The sequence below is a fragment of the Podarcis tiliguerta genome, assembly GCF_965153285.1.
Source record: "Podarcis tiliguerta genome assembly, chromosome: 13".
Lineage (NCBI taxonomy): Eukaryota > Metazoa > Chordata > Lepidosauria > Squamata > Lacertidae > Podarcis > Podarcis tiliguerta.
Window position 1 is genome coordinate 48,225,733 of NC_139546.1, and position 22,576 is coordinate 48,248,308.

The window sequence follows — 22,576 nt, forward strand, 5'->3', positions numbered from 1 at the left end:
TAAGGGATTAGCGGATTAGCTGCTAAAAGGCTATTAGTGGCTTAGATCAGCTGATAAGCGGCTTAGCAAACAGCTGTTAAGCGGCTTAGGGGCTTGGGAAAAAGGCTGGGAGGGAAAAAAAATCCCCAGGAATCGCAAGGCATTTTCGTCTTGCGAAGCAAGCCCATAGCAAATTAGTCCTGCGAAGCACCTCCAAAACGGAAAACCCTTTCGTCTAGCGGGTTTTTCATCTTGCGAGGCATTTGTCTTGCGGGGCACCACTGTACATGCTAAATGTATGAGGAGGGGGAGCTGGACAGTCCCTGCATGGCTGCTAATATCTCCCTCCTCCCCCTGCAGGGCATCTGAGGGGAAGGTGGTGCAGGTGCCATTCAAGGGCGACGTGGAGCACACCTTGCGGGACATCATGGGCGGCATCCGCTCCACCTGCACGTACGTGGGGGCTGCCAAGCTGAAGGAGCTCAGCCGCAGGACCACCTTCATCCGGGTCACCCAGCAAGCCAACCCCATCTTCGGCGAGGCCAGCCAACCCTGACCTCCGCCCCACGAGACGGCGGCCGCTCCTGGGCCACTCCAGTGGGAGCATTTGCACAGGTGGAGCGCTGGCAGGTTTACAAGCACCAGGCCTGGCGCCGACCAAATCCACCCCGCACCCGACGCCAGGCTGGCACTCCTTACTCCCCTCCGCTGCATTCCTCGCTCAGTCCAGTATAGGCAGACCGCCCTCCTCTTGTGAGTAGAAAGGAGACGTGTGTCTGTGTCATCATTTTATTCCAGTATTTGTATGCCAGTCCCGCTTCTGCGCTGCACAATTTGTGTCTTTCCTTCCCGAGACCAAACTCGAAAAGGGAGCAGGGGAGGCGTTTTCTGTGGGCCAAAGATGGGTTGGGAAAGGCAACAGTGGAACAGCGCCAGAAACTTTTGCACCGTTTGCCGAAACCAAAAATAAAGCTCGGAAAATGTCTTTGTGCCGGCATGTTTGGAAGAGGAGACCGACGGGGCGGGTGTCATGTTAGGTGGGGTGTCGCTGAGCCTGAAGAACTAGTGCACCTGGAGGAAGGGAAGGAGGAAAGAGGTTAAGGTGTGGCCAAGAACACCTTCCTAGGCAAGGGAGGGGGTGGGTGGGCAGCCACTCACTGATTCCTGGTGTTGCTAAGGTACTGCCGCAACGTGGGGATGAGGGTGTTGTGCCTGGTGCACTGGTAGTCTCCCTGTTGGAGGAGAAAGGGAGAAGAGGCCTTGGCTGGCTGAGCCCCTTCAAATCATACCGGCACACCTCCTCTGCAAGCTCAAGAAGGGACACACTCAGCCCATCTCCACCAGCCTGATTTAAATATCAGTGCCCACGGTACTTTGCAGAGCGCTAGGTCCCTGCCCTGAGGAGCTTGCACTCTAAAATCTGACAAGGAACAGCGAAGCAAGATGCTGCTGTTTCAGTTGCACATGTTTGAGCTTGCTTACAGTCACAGCATGGCAGCCTTTCGCAACTGAGGGCCCTCGGTTTTGGACTACAACTCCCATCAGCCCCAGCTGGCTGCTTCAGGCGGGGATGGGGGAATTACGGAGCTGAGCCAAAGGCTTCAGAGAAGCCCCACAGCTGTTCCTTCAACACACACCAGCCAAGGCCCTCGCCTGACCTCCTGCACTCTCAAACCGCGCCGCCCCCCCACGGCATGCTGAGTATCTCGCTCCTCACCTTGACAAAAGGGGAACTGCATCCGTCACTGCTTGAATCCAGGACAATATCCTCGACTTCGTCTAGAAAGAGAACGGAAGGGGTTGTGGGTACTTGGCACATCCTTCGCTGCTCCCCTGCATAGCCAGGGCTGCGTCTTCTCCCCAGGTCCATGCAAGGAGAATGTGGTGGCAGCTCGGGATTTTTCTACCCTCCTTTGGAAAGGGGAGGGATGTGGAAATTGGGGGCAGGGCTGTCAGGTCAGGGCCCTGCAGTTAGCAAGGGGGGGAGGGTGGTAGTGGGGAAAGTGAGGTCCCTGCTGAGCTCCTCTAACCCTGGTCATTCCAAACCTACGCCATGCCACAGCCCCTCCACCCTGTCTGCTCCCGATATGCTCCCTTCCTAGAGAGAGAGAAGTTCCCGGAAACGGGAGGCTGAAACACAGAACTGGAAAAAGCGGGGTGATTTGGGGAGCGGGGGACAGGCATCTCACGGAGGAGGGAAAACAGCCAGCCCTCAAAACCTGGTTGGCCAACCCTGCTTTCTACTGTAAAATCCGCACATTTGTTCTGCAAAAAATGCAAATGCTGGCACCCCCCCCCCCCATGAGTCTTCATGTGGTTTTTCTTCAGCTGCTGCCCTCCAGTTGCTTTTGGATTATGACAATCCCTGGCTGGGGCTGATGGGACCTGTAGCCCAATGTACATGGAAGGTTACCAAGGCAGGGAGGCTGGAGTAAACTATTTGAAAAACAACATCATTCAATTCCCAGAATTGTACTTGCCCACATAGTGGGGAGAGATTCATAGAAGCAGGATTACCTACCCATTCCCTGGTTGCCCAGTCGACGTCTGGGGGAATCCCTAAAGGAGGGAGAGAAAAGAAGAAGATAGAACAAGCTGTTTAGGGGCAGGGGAATCGCGGAAACGAGGAGGAGGACAGGGAGACACTTACTGTTCCTGGGCGCAGGGCGAACTACTCCTGTATGTGTGCGCCTGGGAGGGCTCAAGTGTCCTATATTCCCCCTCCTCACCACTGTGAACTAGGGTGCTTGACAGGCGGGGAGAAGGTGGGTGCATAGGTAATCCTGGAAGAAGGGGAAGAGGTTGCAGACAAAGGACGCAAAGGGAAGGAAGGCCATGGGCCGCAAACCAAATGCCTTCGTTACCTACCTGAGGTCTGGTACCCCATGGCGGAGAGGTAGCGTGAGAGGATGCTGGAGTCCGGCTGGGGAGTCCCGCTCGGCCCTTGGAGGCAGGCGGCGTCCAGCAGCTGGGGAGGGGGGAGGCAAGAGTGAGGACCAAGGCCCGCCCAAAAGCCTGTGCCCTACCACGGAGCCACGGGGCCCTCTCCACCGCTTGGTTCTAGCCCATGCCCCACTGCTACTACTGTTACTGCTGCCTGGTACCTGCTGCAAATGGGGCTCAGGAAGGGTTTTCTCCAGTTGCCACAGGTAATCGTGAAAGAGCTCTTCGACCACCTGCATAAAGGCTTCTCCGTAATCCTTTTCCAGGTGCTCCTAAAAGGCAAAAATCCCAGGATGTTTGCAATTGCAACCTCCAACCGAGGTTCTATTCCAACACCCATCTTCAGTACAGTGGTACCTCAGGTTACGTATGCTTCAGGTTACATACGCTTCAGGTTAAAGACTCCGCTAACCCAGAAATAGTGCTTCAGGTTAAGAACTTTGCTTCAGGATGAGAACAGAATTGTGCTCCGGTAGCGCGGCGGCAGCGGGAGGCCCCATTAGTTAAAGTGGTGCTTCAGGTTAAGAACAGTTTCAGGTTAAGTATGGACCTCCGGAACGAATTAAGTACTTAACCTGAGGTACCACTGTACTTAATTCGTTCCAGAGGTCTGTTCTTAACCTGAAACTGTTTAGCTTATAAACTGTTTAGCTTATAAACTGTTTAGCTTATAAACCTGAAGCTTGTTTACCTCGGGTTACAGATGCTTCAGGTTACAGACTCCGCTATCCCAGAAACAGTACCTTGGGTTAAGAACTTTGCTTCAGGATGAGAACAGAAATTGGGCTCCGGGGGCCCAATTGGGCTACGGACCCCCGGAACGAATTAAGTACTTAACCTGAGGTACCACTGTATAAAGATCTGGCCTTCTGTGAGATTGTCCATTTGCATCCACCTGCCCTAGCATTTTCTGTTACCGGGTGGGAAGCCCGTGCGGGCCTGCAGAAGTCGTGGCACTAGGATCAGTATCCCTGATCATTGACCATGTATGGGAGTTGGGAGACCACAAAGATCATGTGGTGGTCCTTATCCCTGAAGCGGCTCTTGGGTAGAAAAAATATTTTCCATGATCTCTCAACTTAACTGAAGATGCCCCGATCAAATGTAGGATGTTCTGTATGCAAAGCATGTCCCATTCTATCATCGCCATCGTCTTTGTTAACCCTCCCTTCGCCCCAAGGTCCCAGGGCATGTTATAGCAACAATCAGATTGCAATCACAAAAACAAGATGGGTCTTGGAAATAGACCCTCAAATGTCAAAAAAACCAGGGTGAATAGGTACAGTGGTGCCCCACAAGACGAATGCCTCGCAAGACGGAAAACCCGCTAGACGAAAGGGTTTTCCGTTTTTCGATGTGCTTCGCAGGACGAATTTCCCTATGGGCTTGCTTTGCAAGACGAAAATGTCTTGCGAGTCTTGAGATTTTTTTTCGCTCCCCACCCCCCTTTTCTAAGCCGCTAAACCGCTAATAGCCTTTTAGCAGCTAATCCGCTAAGCCTTTAATAGCCGCTAAACCGCTAATAGCGCTAATCCGCTAATAGGGTTGCTTCGCAAGACAAAAAAACCGCTAGACGAAGAGACTCGCGGAACGAAATGATTTCGTCTTGCGAGGCACCACTGTATGGCGTTTTCAGCATTTGCCAGAAGCTGTCTTATTTAGGAGCTGCCGCAGAGAATGATCCTTCCTGGATCATAGTGTCTGAGGTTGGAGGAACTATTGAGCTTGTCCCTTCAGTCCCGACTTCTGCCCAACACAGATAGCAAACCCACAACCAAGCTTGCATTGTTCAAATGCATGCCAGCCAGACTTTCCTCTCAACTTCGTCCCCCAGCCTCACCTGCACATACTTCTCCATCTCCCTGCGGTCACTCAGCAACCCAAACACCAGATCCCGGAAGTTCTCCTGAGCCACCCGCACCATCTCCACGTCCTGAGGCGTCTGGGGGTGAAAGGAAGAGATGGCCACAGTAATAATAATAATAATAATAAATTTTATTTATACCCCGCCCTCCCCAGCAAAGACCTCAGGGCGGCTAACCCCAGATATAAAACAATTGATTAAGATACAACTTAAAAACAAGATTAAAATACAACATTAAAATGCAGCCTCATTTCAATAGAAACTCAAATCAAAAACTTTTTGGGAATGAAAACGTCAAATCTTCACTACTGCCAACTATTTAGACTGGTCCTACATGGGCCAGAAAAAGCCAGGGAAGGCCCCAAATAGGAGTTCCATCACAGAAGGAAAGAGGGGAAGGGGATCAAGTTGATTCCAATCCAAAGGCCAGGCGGAACAACTCTGTCTTACAGGCCCTGCGGAAAGAAATCAGATCTCTGTCTCATGAGACAGAGCGTTCCACCAGGCCAGAGTCGGTGCTGAAAAGGCCCTGGCTCTGGTTGAGGCTAATCTGACTTCCTTAGGGCCCGGGACCTCTAAGGTGTTGCTATGGACCTTAAGGTCCTCCGTGGGGCATACCGGGAGAGGCAGTCCCGTAGGTACGAGGGTCCTAGGCCGTGAAGGGCTTTAAAGGTCAAAACCAGCACCTTAAATCTGACCCTGTACTCCACCGGGAGCCAGTGCAACTGGTAAAGCACTGGGTGAATATGCTCCCATGGCAGAGACCCCGTGAGGAGCCTCGCTGCAGCATTCTGCACCCGCTGGAGTTTCTGGGACAGCTTCAAGGGCAGCCCCGCATAGAGCGAATTACAGTAGTCAAGCCTTGAGGCGACCGTCGCATGGATCACTGTGGCCATGTCAGGGCGGGAAAGGTAAGGGACCAACTGCAGGGATGGCTGCTCTTTAACGAAAAGTGGGCAGCCTAGAAGGAGCATGGCAGGGAAGGAGGCACGGTGGGAGGGGAGTCTGTCTCTGCTGAACATATATGCAGACACTCACAGCTTTGGTGTGGGGCTGAGTCTCCCCCTCTGGAAAGAACGTATCCAGAGCGTCGTATATCTTCCCATTTGGCTGCTGCTCCTGAAGCATGTTCATGATCACCTGATGCAAGAGGAAAAAAAGGAAAGTCAAGGGAGCTGACCTCCTCTATGGTGACCTGGGACAACATGTGGGACAGGGGTGGGAGGAAAGGATCAGAGAACCATTTGGCAATAATATGTGATAACCAGCAAAGACTGACCAGGCTACTGAGACATATGGACCTTAGGCTGGCGCCTTCACTTGACTCTTCTTTGTTTAGGCCAGCCTACCCAGATATTTATAATGTTGACATATGCTTTAAGCTGGGGTTTTTTACTGATACTTTTATTGTTTTATTCTTTTTGTGAACTGCTTTGAAGCGTCTCACCCCAAGTCAAGTGGTAGATAAAAGAAAAAACACTCTGGTTATTTCGGTTTCCCCCCCCCTAGTTCTAATCCTTTATTGGATAATCTGACAACTGTTTTATGTAGCCTTTGTAGCCCGAGTTCGCTTCTTCTCCACCACCACCGGCTTCTGGCTGCGTAGAATTGCACTGGCACGACGCACAGCAGCCATACGCAGGTCTTTGCGGAAGTTGTTCTTGCGGATGATGTGGCGGAGGCTGCTAAGAGTGGCACGGGCATTTTTGTTAATGGTGATCTTCTCGTAAGAGGTGGCTGGCTTCCGCTGGCCTGTATGCTTCTTGAGGACCACAACAATGCCCTTCCCATCAGCTGCAGGTTCCACCCCAACAGTCTTGCGATGAATCAGTCCATTGTAGTGGAAAGAGTTGCGGGCTTTGAGGTTGTTTGGTTCCGCGCTATATATTTGCTTGTTCCTTTTGATAAGGAAACTCGAGCAGTTGAGCAATATCATCCATTGCAGATGGGCAGAGAAGAAGAATCCTTCTTCTCGCGGCGACGGCCGGAAACGGAAAAGTGGTTATTTCGTTTTTAACTCCCCTCACCCCACCAATGCCACGGCATGACATCTGCACACACGAAAAACGTTGGCCTGAGACCCACCTTTGCCTGCAGGCCTAACCGCAGCTTGGCATGGTGCCGGAAGTGCACCAAGTCAGGCGCCGCCTCCTTCACGGCTGCCAGCAGCGCCAGGACGCGGGGGAAGTCGTGGATCTGCTGCTTCTGTACCACGTGCCAGGCTGCAGCGGCCACGAGCCGCAACGCGACGCAGGGATCAGGGGCTGCCCCTCCTATCGCTTCTGCCTCCTCCTCCTCCATGGCCGCCATCGCCTGAGGGGAGAAAAAGCAGAAGGATGGAAGGAAAAGTAAGAAGCGAGCGACAGCGGGAGGTTGGCAACTGCAAGAGACAGCGTGGTGTAGCGGATGGAGCGCCGGACCAGGGTTCAAATCCCCACTCGGCCATGAATCTTAGGGGTTGACCTTGGACACAACTCGCTGCCTCTCAGCCAAACCCACCTCACAAGGTTGTTGTGGGGATTAAATTAGGAAGAGGTGGGGAGAGCAATGTACTCCAGGTTGAGCTCCTTGGAGGAAAAGCCGAGATAGAAATGCAATACAGTGGTACCTCGGGTTAAGTATTTAATTCGTTCCGGAGGTTCGTTCTTAACCTGAAACTGTTCTTAACCTGAAACACCACTTTAGCTAATGGGGCCTCCTGCTGCTGCCGCGCCACCAGAGCACGATTTCTGTTCTCATCCTGAAGCAAAGTTCTTAACCCGAGGTACTATTTCTGGGTTAGCGGAGTCTGTAACCTGAAGCGTATGGAACCTGACGCATATGTAACCCGAGGTACCACTGTAAATGAAAAAATGCCACAATCAGGACTCAGAAAGACTATTCTTGGCCTAGCTTCTTACACCCACAGCTTCCTAGCCTCCTCTGCACTCAGGCAGCAGCCCCATCTCCCCTTCCGACCCCACGCCTTCCACAGAATAAGGCTCCATCCACTTGGCTCCTCTTACCGCACCGGCTTAATTTCCCCAGCTGCTTCCCACTCCATTGCTCACCACACCTCCATTTTGTGTGCCCCTTCCTCAAACGAAGGCAGCTCCCACCACCATGTAGTAGGGTTCAGTGTCAGATTAATAAGACCTGCGAGACCAGGGTTCAAATCTCCACTTCGCCCATGAAGCTCCCTGGGTGACGTAGGAACATAAGAAGAGGAGCCCTGAAGCTGGATCAGGCCAAAGGCCCCTCTAGCCCAGCATCATCTTCTCACAGTGGCCAACCAGATAGATGCCTGTGAGAAACCAAGAAGACGACCCAAAGCCCAAGAGCCCCTCTCTCCCTCCTGAGCTTTCCAGCAACTGGCGTCAGGAAGCTGCCCCGGATTGTGGAGACTGAGCAAACTGGCTAGTAGACATTGGCAGCCATCAATTTGCCCGACCTCATTCTCAAGCCACCGGGCTTGGTGCCCATCGCTGCCTCCTGAGGGAGCCAGTTCCGCAGATTAACCTAGCTATCACAATTCGCGCAGCTGTCAATAAATTTGTGAGCAAGTTCTTCCTAGCCTGCAAACCTTCCACCCCATCGTAAATCGATAATAATGCTACCTCTGGACTTTCAGTCAGCTTTAATCCAGTGATTCCTGTTATTATTAGTATTTATACCCCGCCTTTTTCTCAGATTGAGACTCAGGACGGTTTACAGATAAAAATACAAAAAAGCAGGCAAAACAGAAAAAGCAAAAAACATAGAAAAGTTAGCCATTAACAATTAATTAAACACTGATGGAATGAAAAAATATAAAGAAATTGATTAAAAATACTGATTGTAACAACAAGAAAACCATCGCAGCACTTGCCCTTGCCTTAAAAAGTCAGTTTCCAAAGGCCTGACGGAATAAAAAGGCCAATGGCAGAGAGACAACAAGGAGGGAGCCGGTCTAAATTCTCTAGGAAGGGAGATTCAAGGTCTGGAAGCAGAACAACGACCAACAGCCTTGATTCAGAGAGATCTACAAACAGCAGTAAGCCCAGGCCAAGTCGGTGTGAAAGTTGCTGTGTTATCTCCTTAAACACCTTTTGCCAGAAAAATTGTACGTATTTACACCCCCCCCGCCACCACATGTGAACGTAATTCCAGGTTTCCTGGCACCCCCCTCCAACGTAACACCGAATATTCCTTGTTTATTTGATGTCATCTGACCCATCGCTGCCTCCTGAGGGAGAGAGTTCCGCAGGTTAACAGTGCGCCGCCGTGTGGAGGAGGACCTTCGTTTTCTCCGCCTTCCTAAAAGTTAAGAGCCATTAAACAGAAGAACGGGCTCCCTCGGGAGGCGGTGGGCTCTCCTTCCTTGGCCGGTTCCTGCATCGCAGGGGGGTGGGCTAGATGACCTTTGAGGGTCCCTTCCAACTCTACCGCCCTCCATGCCAACTTCCCCTCGGCCCAGCCCACCTCGCGGGGTTGTTGTGGGGTGAGCAGGGTCAGAAGAACCGTCCCGGCCCCCTTCAGCTCCCTGTGCGGGTGAAAAGCGCGACAGAAGCGCAATAAATAACCCAATAAACAAGCGTCATACCCTTCTTCGTTGCCCTTGGCAACCCTTAGCCCTCGGTCGGGCTTCCGGCGGCTTCACTTCCGGCTGCGCATGCGCCCTTTTAACTCTTCCCTCTCCGCTTCTGCGGGACCCTGAGCCGCTTCGCAGCTCCGGCGCTCGCTCGGTTCTCCTCCTTCTACCGCTAACCCGGGGCATTTCGGTTTTTTTTAATGTCCCGCCGAGCTTCCGGCGCGTTTCTATGGGGATGCGCCTGACGTCACCCCGGCGCTTTCGTCACATCCGCTGGCGTTCCGTGGAAACCTTGGAGACGCGCGGTTTCCACCCCGCTACCGCTCAAAATGAGCCGCACAGCGGCCCCTGGCGATCATTCCGGGAACCGCGGTCTCGTAGAGCAGCAGTCAATCAGGAACGAGGAAGTGGGGCGAAAGAGGAGTTTATGCAGATTTCAGAGCAGGGTGTCCACCTGGCCAGGTGGAGGTGGGCGGGGCCTAGCGCGTTACACCTGCCCTGCAGTGTAGGCCGAGGTTAATACTGCACGTCGGGGAACCGATGGTGGGAGCAAGAATATAGTCTACAACTACCCTGCAGTGTGGTCCAGTATTATTGCTTTGTTGCAGGCTGGGTTTTGTGTACAGTGGTACCTCGGGTTACATGCGCTTCAGGTTACAGACTCCACTAACCCAGAAATAGTGCTTCAGGTTAAGAACTTTGCTTCAGGATGAGAACAGAAATCGTGCTCTGGCGGCACGGCAGCAGCAGGAGGCCCGTTAGCTAAAGTGGTGCTTCAGGTTAAGAACAGTTTCAGGTTAAGAACGGACCTCCGGAACGAATTAAGTACTTAACCTGAGGTACCACTGTATACTGTACAGTAATACCTCGTGTTGCGTTAGGTTCATGTTGCGTCTTTCTTGCCACATGTGCAGAAACGCTCTATTGCGTATGCGCAGAAGCAGCGCTCTAGTTACGGACTTTTCGGGGTGCAAACGGCACCCTGGATCGAGTCCGTAACTAGAGGTACCACTGTACATGAGAGAGGCAACATCCACATCTTGTAATAATAATAATAATAATAATAATAATACTTATTTTATTACTTATAGCCCACCCATCTGGCTGGGTTTCTCCAGCCACTCTGGGTGGCATACAGCACATTAAAAAAAATATGTAAAACATTAGACATTAAAAATTTCCCAATACAGGGTTGCCTTCAGATGTCTTCTAAAAGTCAGGTAGTTGTTTATTTCCTTGACATCTGATGGGAGGGCGTTCCACAAGGCGGGTCCCACCACCGAGAAGGCCCTCTGCCTGGTTCCCTGTAACCTCACTTCTCACAGGGAGGGAACCGCCAGAAAGCCCTCGGAGCTGGACCTCAGTGTCCAGGCTGAATGATGAGGGTGGAGATGCTCCTTCAGGTATACTGAGCTGAGGCCATTTAGGCCATTTTTGTGACTGTGTGGGACCCAGTTCAGCTACTGACTGATTGTGTGACTGCAGAAATGGATAAAAGCCCCTCATCCAAACAATGACTATCATCAGTGCAGGTAAGAAGAAGCAAAAACTTAATTTTTTATCATCTACAATACTGTCTTTTTTTTATACTACAGTATATTGATGATTGCTTTCATTTTATGGATCAACGGTCTCTCGTTAGTAAAATTCATGTTAAATTGCTGTTTTAGGGGTTGTTTTTAGAAGTCTGGAACAGATTAGTCCATGTTGCATTATTTCTATGGGAAAGCGCGCCTTGGTTTTGAAATGCTTTGGTTTTGGAACAGACTTCCGCAATGGATTAAGCTTGAGAACCAAGGTACCGCTGTAATTGGTAAAGTACAGATGCATTGTCATAGGAGCAAGTAGCTCAGAAGGAAGAGGGGTCTGGCCTTTCTTCCACCTCTAAAGGTAAAGGATAAAGGGACCCCTGACCATTAGGTCGTCGTGGCCGACTCTGGGGTTGCGGCGCTCATCTTACTTTATTGGCCGAGGGAGCCGGCGTACAGCTTCCGGGTCATGTGGCCAGCATGACTAAGCCGCTTCTGGCAAACCAGAGCAGCGCACAGAAACGCCGTTTACCTTCCCGCCGGAGTGGTACCTATTTATCTACTTGCACTTTGACGTGCTTTCGAACTGCTAGGTGGGCAGGAGCAGGGACCGAGCAACGGGAGCTCACCCCGTTGCGGGGATTCGAACCGCCAACCTTTTGATCGGCAAGTGCTAGGCTCTGTGGTTTAACCCACAGCACCACCCACATCCCATAGAGACTACCTTACACTGCCCCAAAATAAAGCTTTCGAACAGAGATAATTCTGATATGTCTCAAAAGGGGCTGTCCCCCGGTCTAGTAGATGTACGGTATGAGACATCCTTATTCAGACTGTGACTGTCAAAGAGGAAATAGGAGCAGAGTTTGTCAGCCTTACTCATTTCAAAGGAAACTTACTTCTCATCCAGTGATGGTTAAAATTTGTGTCTCTCACCCCCTCAGCTCTTTAACTGGAAATTGCTAATCCAAGCAGTGCAGAATACTACCGCCCCTTTTATATCTCTACTAGGGATGACTCTGCTTCAGTTTCCTTCCCTGAGCTTCCTTCTGCGGAATTACAGCAGCAACCCCTCTCTCCCTGCCTCAGTTGACTCTCAAGACCAGGGGTCAGCAAACTTTATCCTCAGGGGGCCGGTCCACTGTCCCTCAGACCTTGTGGGGGGCCGGAATATATTTTGGGGAAAAAAGGGGGAGAGAATGAATTCCTATGCCCCACAAATAACCCGGAGATGCTTTTTAAACAAAAGGACACATTCTACTCATGTAAAAACATGCTGATTCCTGGACCGTCCGTGGGCCAGATTTAGAAGGCGATTGGGCCGGATCCGGCCCCTGGGCCTTAGTTTGCCTACCCATGCTCTTCTTTCCCTCTCCATGACCACATCTCCCCTCCCCACACTTCCCTTCCCTTCCCCAATGCCATAATGGGATATTTCTTTCTCAGCTTCTGAACCTACAAGTGTCAGAAATATCTGCTCCTCCAGCCTCTCTTTCACCCACAGCTTCCCACAGAAATTCCCCTTCGCTTGCTCTCTTGCCTGTGGGGTGGGGGAAGCCTCCCATGGGGGCAGAGAGAAGGAAAGGGAGGACCCCAAGCAGGTCATGTTGCTCCCTAAAGGTAAGGTAAAAGGACCCCCAACCATTAGGTCCAGTCGTGGCTGAGTCTGGGGTTGCGGCGCTCATCTTGCTTTATTGGCCGAGGGAGCCAGCGTACAGCTTCCGGATCATGTGGCCAGCATGACTAAGCCGCTTCTGGCGAACCAGAGCAGTGCACGGAAACACCGTTTACCTTCCCACCTGATACGGAAGGGGGGGGCATGTCTTCTTCACCTCCTTCTTCGCTACAATATATCCATTTATTTCCAATTGTCAATGACAAAAGGGACTAAAATCTATAAAATTCATAGAAAATCAACGTGCCAATTTGCTCAATTTCTCTAGGACTCCATGACACCTTCCCTGTCCTCCATAATCCCTCAAGCAAGGTGTCAAGACCCTAATCCTGTCAAATCACTCTGCCAAGCCTTTCCTCCGGGCAATGCCAGGTGGCAGACTATGCATACATGGACCATTGTCTTCTCATCACCGCTACTCAGGATGTGCTTATCTAAGCATATCTCCAGCTCTGCATATTCCCCCCTCCCTCCTCCATATGTTAATCCTGTGTAACCCAACCTCTTCTTAATATATTCATGATGTAATCTGTGTAACCCAACCTCTTCTTAATGTATTCATGATGTAACTGGGATGTATTTTGCACTGTATTCTGGGACATGGAGGGAAGTTTCAAAAGTTCATGTCACCCCTTTCTGGCTGTTCAATCTCGCCTTGAACCTGTTGCGCAATAAACATGGATCTTCTGCAGTTTGCTCCTGTCTCCGGCTGAACTCACTTTCCTCCGCAGGGACCCGCAGACTTAGTCTGACGAGCTGGGTGGCAGAGCAGCCTCGCACCCAGATTTTACCGTAACACACCGAAGCGGTACCTATTTATCTACTTGCACTTTGATGTGCTTTTGAACTGCTAGGTTGGCATGAGCTGGGATCGAGCAACGGGAGCTCACCCCGTCGTGGGGATTCGAACCGCTGACCTTCTGACTGGCAAGTCCTAGGCTCTGTGGTTTAACCCACAGCGCCACCCGCATCCCTACATGTTGCTCCCTAATTCTCCTATATTCCTCCTCCTGAAATGACCCAAATGGATACCTGAAAGAGCCATGTTTGGCTCCATTCACGTGCCTGGTGTGAATTACTGTCTGCTTGTGAAACATGGACCACCTATAAACACCATCTCCAACTCCTCAAAAGATTTCATCAACGGTGTCTCCGAAAAATTGTACGCATCGCTTGGGAAGACAGGCGAACTAATGCCCGTGTACTGAAAGAAGCAAAGATCACCAGTGTTGAAGCAATGATTCCTCGACATCAACTTCGTTGGACTGGTCATGTTGTGTGGATGCCTGATTATCGTCTTCCAAAGCAACTACTCTATTCCCAACTTAAAAATGGAAAGCGTAATGCTGGTGGTCAACAAAAGAAGTTTAAAGACTCAAGGCAAATCTTTAAAAATGTAGTAATAAGGTAAAGGTACGCCTGCCCGTACGGGCCAGTCTTGACAGACTCTAGAGAGAGCCAGTGTGGTGTAGTGGTTAGGAGTGGTAGTCACGTAATCTGGGTAACCGGGTTCGCGTCTCCGCTCCTCCACATGCAGCTGCTGGGTGACCTTGGGCCAGTCACAGTCTCTCAGCCCCACTCACCTCACAGAGTGTTTGTTGTGGGGGAGGAAGGGAAAGGAGAATGTTAGCCGCTTTGAGACTCCTTAAAGGGAGTGAAAGGCGGGATATCAAATCCAAACTCTTCTTCTCTTCTTCTTCTTCTAGGGTTGTGCGCCCATCTCACTCAAAGAGGCCAAGGTCCAGTGCTGTCCGAAGACAGTTCCGGGTCACGTGGCCAGCGTGACAAAGCAGCTCTGGCGAGCCAAAGCCGCACAAGGAAACGCCGTTTACCTTCCCGCTAGTAAGCGGTCCCTATTTATCTACTTGCACTTTGACATGCTTTGGAACTGCTAGGTTGGCAGACGCTGGGACCGAACAGCGGGAGCGCACCCCACCATGGGGATTCGAACCACCGACTTATTGATCGGCAAGCCCTAGGCACTGAGGCTTTAACCCACAGCGCCACCCGCGTCCATAAAATGTAGTATAAACACCAACAATTGGGAAACACTTGCCTGCGAGCGCTCCAGTCAGAGAACAGCCTTTACGAAAGGTGTCATGGGCTTTGAAGACGCTCGAACTCAGGACGCAAGGGAGAAACGCGCTAAGAGGAAGACACGTTGGCAAACCCTCACTGTGATCAACTCCTGCCCAGAAACCAATGTCCCCACTGTGGAAGGATGTGTGGATCCAGAATTGGCCTCCACAGTCACTTATGGACTCACCGTTAAAACCGTGTTCGTGAAACATAATCTTACTTGGCTATGAGTGATCGCTGAAGAAGTGCCCCCTAGTGGCTGTCATAATCACAGCGTGATGACAGACCAGTACAAATACTATATAGGAGAGAGAGGATGTGCAAGAAAAAGCCAATGTGGCGTTGAGGGGAGGCCAGCCTGGACAATACCACAAAATGCAACAGCTGCTAATGTGGGTTTGTGACATGCTGAGTGCTCCAAGAAACAAAGAAACCCACACAAACCATTTAAAAAGCCAGGTTTAGAGATAAAAACCATTTATTTTCAAATAAATACCTATATTAAGTGTGAAAAATAAGAGTAACAGGCTTTGGCTTCACTCGTTTGCATGTAGTTTAAATGTAGCACAATTTATCATATCTTCACATCATCACAGAGCTGTCATCTGGCTAGCTATAAACATGTTATTCTGGCTCTTCTTTTTAAAAGCATGCACAGCTTGGTTTCAGTGCAAAGTTAAGGAAGAATGTGGACATTTGGTGTATGCATACATTTAAATAAGTGAACAGAGGCTAGGCAGCCAATGGCCAATCAATGCATTTTGCGGTGGGTTAGTAGTCTGCCTCAAGCAGTTTCCCTACTCTTCCTTGCTGTTACCATTTTAGGAAGGCAGGGAGAAAAATCCTTCCCCCACTACAACCAGTTCATGATAACCTCCTCGTACTGGTGACCCAAGGAGAGAGATAAAAAAGTGGCAAGATTCATCTAATGTAAATGTGGCGTTAAATTTGCAGTGGATATGGTGGGGATCAAGCTGGATTTACTTAGGACGACTTAAAAAAACAACCCTGTGCGTCTTCTCCCTTCGGAAGCTCATTGCGTGCCTTTTTTGGGGAGCGAGTGTTGTGCCTGTGCGAGAGAGTGAGGTTCAGTGTATTATTTAAAAACAAAAAGGTGTGCGAAGGAGCAAAAGAGAACAACCAGTACAAAAATCTTTCGGGGGATCCCAGCGATCAAGAAAGAGGGAGTGGATTTGTAGGGTCCCTTGGGCTTGGGAGAGAGTGAAATTGACAGTGCAGGTGTATGTGAGGCGATGGAAACATTCAGGCGGAAGATGGACGGACAGGCAGAGAGGGGCAGGTCGACATGGGCTCAGAGTCGCGAGTTTTGTGGGGAGCGGGAGCAAGGAAAAGGGGAAGGAACAATAGAACAAATTGTGTGAGGGGACGGGGGAAGCAGAGATATAACGGGGGAATGGCAAATAAGAGGCAGGGGCAGGAGGGTGGGCTGTATATGGGTGATGGACGGCTGAGAGACAACCGAATATCGAGGCCTTGGCATGCCCTCATCCTGCAGAACTGCTGTGCTTCTGTGGCTCATTCATAACATGCCCCCCTCATGTTGCTCCCAGTTCTGCTGGCACCGTATGCAATTCATCACACAGTACATCACATTAAAAATAAAAAAAATAAAAAGCTAAACAGGTCTGCCTCAGACCCCACGCCCCGCCCGCACAGCAGGCGACCCACGGACATTGGGGGAGCCTCGAGGGTCTGGCTGGCGGGCCGGAGACCTGCGAGCATTGGCTGGGCTGCTGCGGCCTGTCGGCTGGCGAGCCGGAGACGCCCTGGTGAGGGCCGGAGAAGGTGCAGGCGAGGCTCGGGCGGGGGCTGGAGAAGCCCGTCCGTGGGCCGGGGAAGCTCGTCCGCGGGCCGGAGACCCCCGGACAGGGGCTGGAGAAGCCGACGAGGGGCCTCGTGGGGGTCCCTGGGTCACCTCGATCGTCAGCACCCCATGGACCTGGGAGAGCTGAGGGCTGTCCAAGCTGGCAACCAGCTGGCGCTGGCCCGCACGGAGAGGTGTGAACGTCTGTCGTAGCGTCACTGTTTGGTGTGGGCCGATATTTCTGCAGAAGGGGGAAAAAGAGAGAGTCAGGTTCCCCGGCTTGTGTTTCCAGAAAGGCCAGGTTTCAGAAGTAAAAACATAAAGAACCCCTCATGGTTAAATCCTGTTAAAGGTGACTATGGGGTTGCGGCGCTCATCTCGCTTTCAGGCCGAGGGAGCCAGCGTTTGTCCGCTGACAGCTTTCCGGGTCACGTGGTCAGCAGGACTAAACTGCTTCTGGCGGAATGGGACACAGTGACGGAAACCAGAGCACACGGAAACGCCATTTACCTTCCTGCCACAGCGGTACCTATTTATCTACTTGCACTGGTGTGCTTTCGAACTACTAGGTTGGCAGGAGCTGGGACAGAGCAACGGGTGCTCACCCCGTCGCGGGGATTCGAACCGCTGACCTTCTGATCAGCAAGCCCAAGAGGCTCAGTGGTTTAACCCACAGCGCCACCAACGTTCTGGTCCAGTGCCAGGGCTCGAGGAGTCCAATCCACCAATTCTGGGTATGCAAGAACCTAATTGCAGGTTCTTACTAGAAACATTGTGCCTTACTTTGGTCAACTCTTCACTAATTTGGTTTAAGGTTCCACCCCAAAGCCTCTGTCATAAGCAACTCCTGAATTAAGGACAAAATGAAAACTAGGGAGCTATCTGGCAACCCAGACAGATGGGCAGGGTATAAATATGTGCTCCCCCCCCAAAAAAATATATTTAGGGGTACTCTCATTTTCCTATTCATATTGAAGTACTGCCCTTCAATGAGGCTGAATTTAGATTCACAAAATGTTTAGAGGTATGCGTACCCCTGTGTCCCCCCCAGGAAAAAAGCTCTGAATACAGTGGTGCCCCGCAAGATGAATGCCTCGCAAGACGGAAAACCCGCTAGACGAAAGGGTTTTCCGTTTTGGAGGTGCTTTGCAAAACGATTTTCCTATGGGCTTGCTTCGCAAGACGAAAATGTCTTGCGATTCCTGGGTTTTCCCCCCCCCCCCCTTTTCCCCAAGCCCCTAAGCCGCTTAACAGCTGTTCGCTAAGCCGCTTAACAGCTGATCGCTAAGCCGCTTAACAGCTGATCTAAGCCTCTTATCAGCTGATCTAAGCCGCTAATAGCCTTTTAGCAGCTAATCCCTTAAGCCTTTAATAGCCGCTAATAGCCTTTTAGCAGCTAATCTGCTAATCCCTTAAGCCTTTAATAGCTGCTAATAGCCACTAAACCGCTAATAGCGCTAATCCGCTAATGGGCTTGCTTCGCAAGACGAAAAAAACCGCAAGACGAAGAGACTCGCAGAACGGATTCTTTTCGTCTTGCGAGGCACCACTGTATTACAATAATAATTTATTATTATTATTATTTTGATCTGTAGATTGAATCAAATTCGGGGAGTTTTTTATTTGCCCTTTTCCTCCTCTCAGCTCTGATTTGTTGAGTGTTTAAAATTGCATTCGAATTACGCGATGTGAATTTTGCTGAACACTTTCGTATAGCACCTGGTTATCTTCCGGGCGAAGGGAAGATGGCCATTGTTTCCGATGGACAACGCCCTTAAATGGCAGCCCTGTCGCAAAGAATCCTGGGAAAGGTAGGTTTACTCACCCCACTGTCATTGTATTTGGGGTAGAGAGCCCCGAGCCCTCCATGTGGAAGATGGCCCCTGTCAGCGTCACCGGAAGGGGGTTCTTGAAGACAATCTGGACTTGGGTCTCTTGTCCAACGATAGCTGGGCCCAGCAACTGTTGTCGGAACGAGAGGAAGGAGAGAACACAGAAAGCATTGTCAAGGGTGAGTAGTTCCAGATTTACGTATAAGCTAAACAAGCTTATAAGGTAGCTGGGCAGGTTTAGCCTGGAGAAGAGGAGGTTAAGGGGTGATATGATAGCCATGTTCAAATATATAAAAGGATGTCACCTAGAGGAGGGAGAAAGGTTGTTTTCTGCTGCTCCAGAGAAGCGGACACGGAGCAATGGATCCAAACTCCAAGAAAGAAGATTCCACCTAAACATTAGGAAGAACTTCCTGACAGTAAGAGCTGTTCGACAGTGGAATTTGCTGCCAAGGAGTGTGGTGGAGTCTCCTTCTTTGGAGGTCTTTAAGCAGAGGCTTGACAACCATATGTCAGGAGTGCTCTGATGGTGTTTCCTGCTTGGCAGGGGCTTGGACGCGATGGCCCTGGTGGTCTCTTCCAACTCTATGATTCTATGATTCTAAGCTATCGTTTAGGGCCCTACTCTCTTGGGCCCCCCCCCCAAAATTAAAAAAAACAACAACTGGATGTACATTTCCAAAATAGAAGATAAAAAACAAATAAAACCTACATACAGCAACAGTGTTTTGTGTTCTGCGGGCTCCTATGATGTAAGGCCTGCTAGCCTGCTCCCTAAAATATCACTGGTTTGCTCCTTTCTATATATAGGGTGCCTACATTCTGCACGGACTGGTTGCATGGCAACATGGGCAAATGGCTTGAGATACCTATGTGGTCCGTAAATGACCATATAGCATATTTTCTTTTATTCTTACAGACAACATTTTCAATGTAGGATTCTTCCATTCCCCCCCCCCCAGCAGCTTTGACAACCCGTCTGCCCCATTGCCTCCTTTTCTCTTTGAATTTGTTTTCTTGATCTTCCCTTTCTACTAACGTTTTATAAATTTCACTGGTTTCCCCTTTTATAACTGTACAGGGGTACCTCGGTTCACAAACTGAATTTATTCCAGAGGTCCATTCTTAAACCGAAACCGTTCTTAAACCAAGGCAAGCTTTCCCTAGCGAGGCCTCCCGCCGCCAGTGCCCTTCCACTGTTTGGATTCTGTTTGTAGACCAAGGTAAAGTTCTCAAACCGGAACACTACTTCCGGTTTTGCGGAGTTCGTAAACCGAATAGTTCGTAAACAGGGCTGTTCGTAAACCGAGGTACCACTGTATTTTCTTCCTTATCTCCCCTTTTTATAATCATTTTTTTTTCCAAATTTTGTATATTCTTTGCAGTTCTTGTTTTGTTTTTTTAACAGGACTAAAATGCTCGTAATTAATCCATTAGAGTCAACTGGGGTGTTGAAAACTGCCTGGGATCCGCTGGCATTCCTGTGGCCCCAGACCCCCCACCACAAACAGCTGGTTTTCTAGGCATAGTCCCATGGGTGTGGGACCTCATCCCCGTGGCCCTCCATGCTGATGTTAGGATATTTCCGTTCCACCTTAAAAGGGAGCAGGATGTTTGTGTCACAGCCTGCGCATTTCCTGTCTCACATGATGTTTATGTTGTGTCTTTGCTTTCGTTTTCTCTCTCACTGCCGGAACTCTCTCAAGCAGGCAGTCATGGTTTTCTTTGTTCTGACCAACGCTGAATAAACTTCTATATAATGCTCTCCTGAGTGCATCTTTCACTGTGCATATCTGCTGATAAGAGCGTGCATCGGCTCTAGAATGAGGGAAGCTATTTCTAGAGCTCGTGTCGCTAATAGCTGATACTGCGTGTCTACGGGAGATCAATGGACGTCCGGAGACGACATGGAGGTCAAGATGGACTTTGTCTCCCTGGCAGTATCCCAACAACAGGTTATGGGCCCAGAATGCTGTCCCACATTTATCTGGCTCTCACAACCTTATTCCGGACACTAATGCTTGCTAGTTCTGCTCAACACCTTAAATCTGTCCTCAAACCCCTCGAATTCCCTTTGGCTTGTCTACACAGAGGACAGCGAGGTAATTACACACAAAGGCAACGTTTACACCCATGGCTCCACCCACTTTGGTCTCTGGCCACGCCCACCATGGCAACTGGCCCTCCAATGGCTGCCCTGAAGGCAAGGCTGCCCTCCCCCCCGACTCTAAACCACAGCCCATGTGCCATACCGTCAGAGTGAGGTCCGGCGTCCGCAAACGGAAGGTGTGCTCCTTCGCGATCACCTGGCCGGTTTCGGCCACCTTCCCCGAGATGCTCAGCTTCATGGCTCCCTGGTCAACCAGGTGGGGCTTGTATTCGGCATAGGAGACCACCATGGGAACAGCCTGGCCTGGAAGGGAAAGGCAGGGGAAGGGTTACGCAAACTGGGACCGAAAAACACAACCAGCTCTACGGCACAACCTGTGGCTCTACGCAGCTCGGGACCAGGTTCCCTGAGAGACGCACTGCTTTAGTATTTATTTACTTTATCCCTTAAACCAGGGGTCTGCAACCTTTAAGACAAAAAGAGCCACTTGGACCCGTTTCCGAAGGAAAAAAAAACTGGGAGCCGCAAAACTCATCATTATAAAAACAACTTTTTTGTCACTTTTTTATTATTTCTTTGTTTGACCCGTCAGAATTACTCCTCCTCATAGAAATAAACGTTAAATTAACAAGTTACCTTTTTGTGTGTGTGTGTTCTTCACTCCCCTTCAAAACAGTGACCAGCGTACATGCCCCCTTTCAATGCAGTGACCAGCGTACATGCCCCTTACAATGTAGCAGGCGGACTAACACATGCACCGCCCTCATGCGACGTCACAGCCAGTACAGCGCCTGCCACAGTGGGGAGTGTCGGGGCGCACAGTGCGCCTCCTCCCCTCGCTAGTATCCACCCCAGAGCCGCGGCAAAGGTGTAAAAGAGCCACATGCGGCTCCAGAGCCGCAGGTTGCAGACCCCTGCCTTAAACACTCAGATGATTGCCACAGTCTGCGGAAGAGTCTTCGGCAAGTTCCAAAGATCGCTGAAACCCGCTCTGCAGTAACCCTGAGTGTCTGGAGGCAGTTGGAGGATGGATGGCGGCTAACAGATTGAGGTTGAATCCTGACAAGAGAGAAGTACTGTTTTGGGGGGACAGGGGGCTGGCAGATATGGGGACTCCCTTGTCCTGAATGGGGTAACTGTGCCCCTGAAGGACCAGGTGCGCAGCCTGGGAGTCATTTTGGACTCACAGCTGTCCATGGAGGGCCAGGTCAATTCTGTGTCCAGGGCAGCTGTCTACCAGCTCCACCTGGTACGCAGGATGAGACCCTACCTGCCTGCAGACTGTCTCGCCAGAGTGGTGCATGCTCTGGTTATCTCCCGCTTGGACTACTGCAATGCGCTCTACGTGGGGCTACCTTTGAAGGTGACCCGGAAACTGCAACTAATCCAGAATGCGGCAGCTAGACTGGTGACTGGGAGTGGCTGCCGAGACCACATAACACCAGTCCTGAAAGACCTACATTGACTCCCAGTACATTTCCGAGCTCAGTTCAAAGTGTTGGTGCTGACCTTGAAAGCCCTAAATGGCCCTGTATACCTGAAGGAGCATCTCCACCCCCATTGTTCAGCCCGGACACTGAGCTCCAGCTCTGAGGGCCTTCTGGCGGTTCCCTCCCTGCGAGAAGTGAGGTTACAGGGAACCAGGCAGAGGGCCTTCTTGGTAGTGGCACCCACCCTATGGAACGCCCTCCCACCAGATGTCAAGGAAATAAGCAACTATCTGACTTTTAGAAGACATCTGAAGGCAGCCCTGTTTAGGGAAGTTTTAATGTTTGATGTTTTATCATGCTTTTAATATTCTGTTGGGAGCCGCCCAAAGTGGCTGGGGAAACCGAGCCAGATGGGAGGGGTATAAATAACAAATGATGATGATGATTATAACTCAGAGCAGGGCTTTTAGCGTAGAATATCCGTATTCTGCAAATCATAAAACTTCTGTCGAAACTATACTGCACTACACTGAAATGTTTCAATGTTTCTTTCGTTGTCCTCGACTCTTCCAGCCACACTTGCCATCCTCTCCTTTGAGAGCCACTGACTTAGAGAGAACGCACCACGTGCTGTGGATTTCTTCCATGCCCCCCCCCCCCGCGCAGCAGAGTGCCCTGACTCTACCCATTTTGCCATGTCCATTGACTATTCCCCTGCCACGGGGAGGCCCCTCGCAATGGGGTTGTTTGACGTGACGCAG

At 50.7% G+C, this 22,576-nt stretch overlaps 4 protein-coding genes across 17 annotated transcripts in view; 1 reads left to right on the top strand and 3 right to left on the bottom strand.

The window, feature by feature from the left end:
* GMPR2 (guanosine monophosphate reductase 2) overlaps positions 1 to 964 on the top strand; it is a 269,008-nt gene extending 268,044 nt beyond the window's left edge. For all 4 annotated transcript variants that reach the window (XM_083410619.1, XM_083410616.1, XM_083410617.1 and 1 more), the window contains exon 10: positions 340 to 964. In XM_083410619.1, the coding sequence (XP_083266745.1) occupies positions 340 to 535 (196 nt within the window). In that variant the 3' untranslated portion in view covers positions 536 to 964. The remainder of the gene's footprint in view (positions 1 to 339) is intronic.
* On the bottom strand, positions 755 to 9,679 carry TINF2 (TERF1 interacting nuclear factor 2). Of its 11 annotated transcripts, none has more exons than XM_083410565.1 (11): positions 9,348 to 9,657; positions 6,872 to 7,099; positions 5,825 to 5,926; positions 4,763 to 4,864; positions 3,084 to 3,194; positions 2,848 to 2,947; positions 2,630 to 2,762; positions 2,501 to 2,538; positions 1,697 to 1,755; positions 1,138 to 1,211; positions 755 to 1,050 (listed from the first exon to the last, which is right to left on the bottom strand). In XM_083410565.1, exons 1-11 carry the CDS (start codon positions 9,519 to 9,521, stop codon positions 1,008 to 1,010), a joined length of 1,164 nt encoding a protein of 387 aa, XP_083266691.1. In that variant the 5' UTR covers positions 9,522 to 9,657; the 3' UTR covers positions 755 to 1,007. The 11 variants fall into 11 exon arrangements, with proteins under 11 accessions (XP_083266691.1, XP_083266688.1, XP_083266696.1 ...); XM_083410562.1 differs by having other exon boundaries at positions 1,697 to 1,758; XM_083410570.1 differs by having other exon boundaries at positions 1,697 to 1,758; positions 9,227 to 9,357.
* LOC310663196 (large ribosomal subunit protein eL28-like) lies at positions 6,292 to 6,770 on the bottom strand. The gene has a single exon (XM_083410890.1). It carries the CDS (start codon positions 6,720 to 6,722, stop codon positions 6,330 to 6,332), a length of 393 nt encoding a protein of 130 aa, XP_083267016.1. The 5' UTR covers positions 6,723 to 6,770; the 3' UTR covers positions 6,292 to 6,329.
* A 5,399-nt stretch (positions 9,680 to 15,078) lies between the features above and the next one.
* Positions 15,079 to 22,576, bottom strand: part of TGM1 (transglutaminase 1) — a 56,952-nt gene continuing 49,454 nt past the window's right edge. The window contains exons 13-15 of the mRNA XM_083410201.1: positions 20,528 to 20,688; positions 18,269 to 18,405; positions 15,079 to 16,684 (exon numbers count right to left, since the gene is read on the bottom strand). Coding sequence (XP_083266327.1) covers positions 16,270 to 16,684; positions 18,269 to 18,405; positions 20,528 to 20,688 — 713 coding nt within the window. The 3' untranslated portion in view covers positions 15,079 to 16,269. The remainder of the gene's footprint in view (positions 16,685 to 18,268; positions 18,406 to 20,527; positions 20,689 to 22,576) is intronic.